At 37.2% G+C, this 6,070-nt stretch overlaps 1 protein-coding gene across 4 annotated transcripts in view; it reads left to right on the top strand.

The window, feature by feature from the left end:
- The window catches only part of dtx1 (deltex 1, E3 ubiquitin ligase), a 67,345-nt gene that overhangs the window by 51,584 nt on the left and 9,691 nt on the right, over window positions 1-6,070 (top strand). For 3 of the 4 annotated variants that reach the window (XM_015400094.1, XM_015400095.1, XM_015400093.1), the window contains exons 4-5: window positions 3,583-3,644; window positions 3,825-3,986. In XM_015400094.1, coding sequence (XP_015255580.1) covers window positions 3,583-3,644; window positions 3,825-3,986 — 224 coding nt within the window. The remainder of the gene's footprint in view (window positions 1-3,582; window positions 3,645-3,824; window positions 3,987-6,070) is intronic. The other variant, XM_015400096.1, reaches the window with a different exon arrangement.

Raw genomic sequence — 6,070 nt, 5'->3', positions numbered from 1 at the left:
CAGAGTGTTGTTCAGCATGGGGGTGAGTAGAAAATGAAGGCTAATCATGTTTTGGGTGTACTATTCCTTTAAGGACAAAGGGCCTTCGTTTGAGGATTAGAATGAAGACAGGTGGTTTGAAAGGGTTGTGAAGGAAGCCATTTATTTTAAGAGAGAAAAACCAACATAAAAAGAGGGAGTGAACTCATGATTCAGCTCTCAAAAACCTACATCACATCGATAGGGTTGATTCCTTCTCGCTATCATCTCAGTCCTCGCCATCAGCCAGGCCAACAACGACCCTAACGACTCCTCTTTACAGAGGCATCGGCCACTAAAGGGTTTTGCTGGCCAAAAACGGCCTCCATGACTTCCCAATACTAGGGACTGGACCTGTTTTTTTTGGTTCAATTTGCATGTTTTCTAAGCCATAACAAGGCCTTTGTTTGAGCCACTCTCTAAGCCTGGAACTCAATGCTACTCCAGACATTTTGAATTGAGAAAGCTTTCTGTATGGGAAGCAAAACTACTTCAAACTTGGAAAACAAGTCCAGTGTTTTGTTTTTTTTTTATCTTTTTGGAATTTGCTTTGGAACTTTATTTTATTAAACATTAAGTTTGCATAATTTTACTTTTAATTCTAAAATTAAACTTTTGAAATTCATTTTTTATTTTTTATTTTGCCAGACATTCAGGTCCTAAAAAAAGACCTGAGTAATTGAATACAGATTGCGGTAGTGCACATGGTTACATTATGCTGCTCTCGGGTTCATATTAAATTAATTGCATGCATAACATGTGTCATGTAAATGAATGATTGGATAATTGCAACAGCTATGGTTGTTGCTGTTAGTTTCTAACCCTAATTGAAATGCATCTAAATCTTTGTTCCAGGTGTGTTTTCTTTTCTTTGTTTTTCAGGATGTTGTTTGTTGTTAACCTTGAACAAACCTCTATATTTGAATTTGTGCTAAGATATACAAAGTGTTTCCCTTTTTTTTCCATAAATGGTTTTCTCGAGGATGGAGAGAGACATACACTCTGTTGGTGTCCTGTAACCTGACTATCTTACATACTTAATATGATTTAATTTGAGCATGCCATTTTGGTAACCATGCTGTATTTTGTGAGGTTCTTTTTCTTACTTGTGCAGTTTCATTTTTATATCACGGTTTAGATTTAAACTTTAATTGTAAAATCCGAAATAAATGCATTAAAATTTGTGGTTGTAATGGGATAGAAATCTGAAACTGAAGTCTTCTCCTATTGTTCTGATACAGAGGTGCAATACAGTAGGAGCTTATCATCCAGGCCTTGGGTCTAGCTTTTTTTTTTTTTTTTGCATTAAACTCACTCAAGGTCGTGCCCTGGCACAGGAACAAAGGCTTTTACTTCTATCAAAGCAGACTGCTGATGGGAATTTATGCTCTCCTGGAGAACTGGAGGGCTAATGCTCTCAGACAGTCCATGGTCGAATGGTATCAAGATTCAAAGGCCTGTTTATGGTTAAAAAACTTTGGAATGTAAGATTCACTGAGATCAATGGGCATCATGACTGTTTATCCAGCTCACAAAACCTGGAGGTCAGGTCAGTGTGGACCTAGTGGAGCCTACACTAATGTTCACCTAACCCTGCCCCTTGTTACCCTACAATATATAGCTGTGACCTCACAATAGAGGTTTTGTTAACGTGAGAAAGCCAACTCTTTCCTTTGTATGCCTCCACCGTCTCTGGTCCTCTTTTGTAACCAGAATGTGGTAAGTCAGGTAGCAACCGTCCTAAATCCAAAAAATATATTGTATTGCTTGCAAAACAGGATTTTTCTACCTTGATAAATGTTGGTTCAAAAGATGCTTTTACCTTTTTTTGTTGTTGTTGTGTTGGACCACACAAACATTAAATTCATTAACTTTAAAGCAAAACTGCACAAATTTTGATCCAAGTATTGGCTTAATCTGAGATATATAAAACTGTTTTGTAGATACATTTACAGCAATAGGTAGCTATCAGAGCCCTTCTTTAAAAGACTTCTCTATGAAACTTCAGATGGTTGGATTCGCCACTGAATGAGGAATTTGGCGCAGAGTGCCCCTTTATGTCAGTCTGACCTTCCACTGCACATCAAAGCTAAAGTAAACGTTTTTTCTAGGCATAAAATGAGACATAACGCTAATCTAATCCGGCATATTTTTGGTTTTCTGATGCAGGAATTTAATCCAGAGGGGTAAATATATCCTTGTCTTTACAAGAAACTCTATGACTTGTCAGTCTGCTGGTCAAAAGTGGTCTGCTATTAGATTTAAAAAACAGGATGGGAGACTGTTTAATTTTGCGACAGTGCAGTGTTACCGGTGTCTTTGAGGGAGTCTTAAACTAGAAGTTTCAGATCTAGTGCTGCTAGTGACTAAAAGTTACTCAGTGTTGCTTTAAAACAAATTGTAATTGATCACTATGAATGCAGAAAGTCAATAACTAAAAGGTACAGTACACATTAGTACCTAAAAGGGGAAGAATAAGTAGAAATGAAGGGACCCATGACTGATAGGGGCCCAGAGAGGCCCCTAATACAATTACTATAGTGTAAAAAACTTACTGCGACACATATAGTATTATTAGAGTATTATTAATACTTTACTTGCTTTGGAAACATTTCTAAATGAAAACATTGCAATAAAACAAAAAGAGGCCACATGAAGTATACTACTATAATATCTCCTATATTGTATTACCAGTTACAAATGGTATTACAATTTAGGAAATAGTATAAAAAAAATTTATGTCATATGACTGCCGAGCCGGTTCCAGATTCCGCTTAAAATTCTCTGCATCTTGTTTAGTAAACAATGTTCAAATTACAATGTACCATGGTTGTGCTTTGTTGGCCAAAAAAGGAGGTTTGGGGGTTGGCTCTTTTTTAAAGTGAGATTTTTGAAAATTGCTTTTTTTGCTATAGCTGTGTGTAATTGTTTCATATTTGAATCAGGTTTTGTGAGACTTTTATTCTAAAGTTTGAATAGTTAATAATAAAAATAATAAAATAATAAAATATAATAAAAAATAATAATAAACATCTCTTAATGTATTCAGAGGTTATCAAATCTTCAAGAGGCGTTTATTGTTTGAAGCTTTGGCATCAGTTGTTCTGCTGCACAGAGTTGTGTTTTGTATCAGAAGAGCTGATTGAAGTTCCTGAGCTCTGCTCTGCAGGGTGATGCTGTTTGTATGAAGGTGTCCCTCCCCCCCGTAAAGAGCCACTGGATGCTGTGCTATTAATACACAGCTGGCTTTTGTCCGCTCTTTGAAATGTGTGTAAGTGAACTGTTGTCTGTGTTCGCCACAAAGTCCAAGCTTTCCAAATGTCATCAGGAATCAGGCCCTGCTGCAGTGCTTTGTACATGGGTCAAGTCGCCTCAACACATTTCGGCTCTGTCTGCTGAAGAGCATGACATTTTAACTTCAGTAATCATAGTGGGTTGCAGAGGAGAACAGTTTGTTACTTTCTATTTTTTTTCTGTTTTGCTCTATCTGGTCCATTTACTATAAGCAAGATTATTCATTTTTTGCAACTTATTTTTTTTCTTTATATATCTTCCCCCCTCTAGTGTTCCTGCTTTACCAGTGAAAAACCTGACTGGCTCTGGACCTGTGCATCCAGCACTAGCAGGTTAGAAATTACTGCTCTTAAGGCATATAATACAGAACAAGCTAGTTAAGGTATTTTCACTAAAATGTATCATTTCTACCCTAATTTGCTATCTATAGATAATCGTTCAGAAGAAAATGATTGACTATCACTGTTCTTCTTCCACTCTTCTCTGTGTTTACGTGTGTACATATGTATCAGGTATGACAGGTATCCTGATGTGCGCTGCAGGTCTGCCGGTTTGCCTGACTCGAGCTCCAAAGCCTATACTGCACCCGCCACCCATCAACAAGAGCGACATGAAGCCTGTGCCAGGGATCAATGGCATGCGGCGCAAAACCAAGAAGAAGCATCTGAAGAGAGGTGAGTCTGAGATAAGAGGAGGTGTGGGGGGTGGGGGTTGTCTCATGAAGGCAAATGATTTAAGGTTGCACCAATTTGGGATTTTTTTTAGTTTGCTAGCAATATGTGGGAAAAAAGTAGCAGAGCTACTGACACTCGGCTGAGAGTGTCCTGCCAAGTTTAGCACAGTGTTTCTGCATCAGCTGTCTAGGAATCTGTTGTTTATCCTTCATCCCATCCTCTCATATAAACTGTTGAAAGTTTTCATGCAGGATCTGCATGGAACAAACTTATTTATTATCATCAAATTTTAATGCCTAATTCCTTCCATTTAGCAAGCATTTCTGGACCCCGTTGAAGCCAAAGAGATGAATGATTGTTTACTATTCAAATGAATTCACTAATCTGTGATTACACAGCTTATATGCAACAGATAAATGTAATGTATTTATAAGTGAGGTAGTTTTGAGAGAAGGTAAACTTAAGCTTGCTGCTCTGAACCCTTCTGTGATGCTGTAAATCTCTATTATTTGTATAAAAAATAAATGAATATGTCTTTAAAAGGGGGAAATTTTCAAATATAAAAAATGGTAATGACCTGGAGGCATTAAAGATTTAGTTTAAGGGTTTGCCTATAAGACACCTTCTTATTCAGTGTGACCATTCACTCTTCATGAGTTCATAATGGCTGTGAGTTATAGCAGATCTGAATAACCTGAAAAATAACCCAGCTGTCCATGTTAGATTTAAATAACATTTGCTCGATTTCATCTCTCATTTGAAATAATAGTCTCTGTGTTGTTTACAAAAGATCTTAATCATCTCATTGCAAAAAGTTATCCGTCGGGGTTGGAATATAAACCAACCATAACATTACATTAACATTGTTAAAGTAAAGAAGATCATCAGTTATTAGATTTTTAAACATTTCCAAAACCATTTGGGCCAAGAGACCCACAGTGAAACATGGCGGTGGCAGTATCATTCTCAGCATCACTTTTATCCAACTATAGCTACACTAGTCTAGTTGGTTTTATTCTGAACAATTCTTAATATCAGGCAGCTTTGACCCAAAACCTTCCGGCACTCAGTGTCTGATAGAAGGTTGAGGAAGAAGTGAGAGTTTATCAATTCTCTTTATTAGGATCCAAGTCTAAGTGGTCCCAGATAAATAAACCCAAATCAAAACAGAAGTTACTTGTAAATGTAATGTTACCTCTAGGGGTATTTCAATAACAAAAAACAGACAATTTTATAACCAGATATTTTCTTCAGTCTGGAGATCCATTACATAACCTTGCAAGGCAGCTGGAGTCTTGCCAGATCTGCAAGATCCCTATAACACAGAAGTGCCTTCTGCCAAATTTCAAGCTGTGTGTGTTTGTGGCTGAAGCACAAACTACATCCTGTACTGGCAGCTACAGACAGATTTTAGGTCAGACAAGAGCCGATGCTGAAAAAAAAGCTATAATAGGATTGAGGTGTCAGATTAATGATCAGATATATAGGAACTGGATAGTATAGAGCATTTTAACAGGCAGAAAACTTGGCATAATATAGCCGGCAACACACATATGTATTAATAAGAGCTGTCTCCCTTGAGAGAGGTAACCTGCTTCTGTGCATGCTGATTTATTGTCAGTGTTTCCTCAGGCTATCAGCACAACTTAGGAATCGTTATTGCCTTTAATTACACCCAAGCCCCCTGTGCTGTGGATAACTGAGTCAAAATACCTGCAGTAATATAAAAAAAAAAGTTCATTTCCATTTAAATTTCCTTATTGAATAAAAATCAAAGGGTTGACAGATTTTTTTAAAGCTGGGAAATTCATTTTTTTTTGTTCTTCAGCTGCTTGTACAGACCAACCCTCCTCTATTTATCTTAATGCTAGAAGCTAACTTTTGCGTTTCGGTCATCATGAATGCCACCTTTGCAACAGTTCACAAAGAAGACATCAAAGTAATATTCCATGTAACAAACAATCTAGAACGTCTTGTTGATCTGTTTATTCTAGGGATGCACGATATTGGGATTTTGGCCGATATCCGATATGCCGATATGCCGATATTTTAAAACTCATGTAGCCGATAACCGATGTCGATAC

The sequence above is a fragment of the Cyprinodon variegatus genome, unplaced genomic scaffold (assembly GCF_000732505.1).
Source record: "Cyprinodon variegatus isolate N-32 unplaced genomic scaffold, C_variegatus-1.0 Scaffold1070, whole genome shotgun sequence".
Taxonomy (NCBI): domain Eukaryota; kingdom Metazoa; phylum Chordata; class Actinopteri; order Cyprinodontiformes; family Cyprinodontidae; genus Cyprinodon; species Cyprinodon variegatus.
This window is presented reverse-complemented; position numbering and strand designations above follow the sequence as displayed.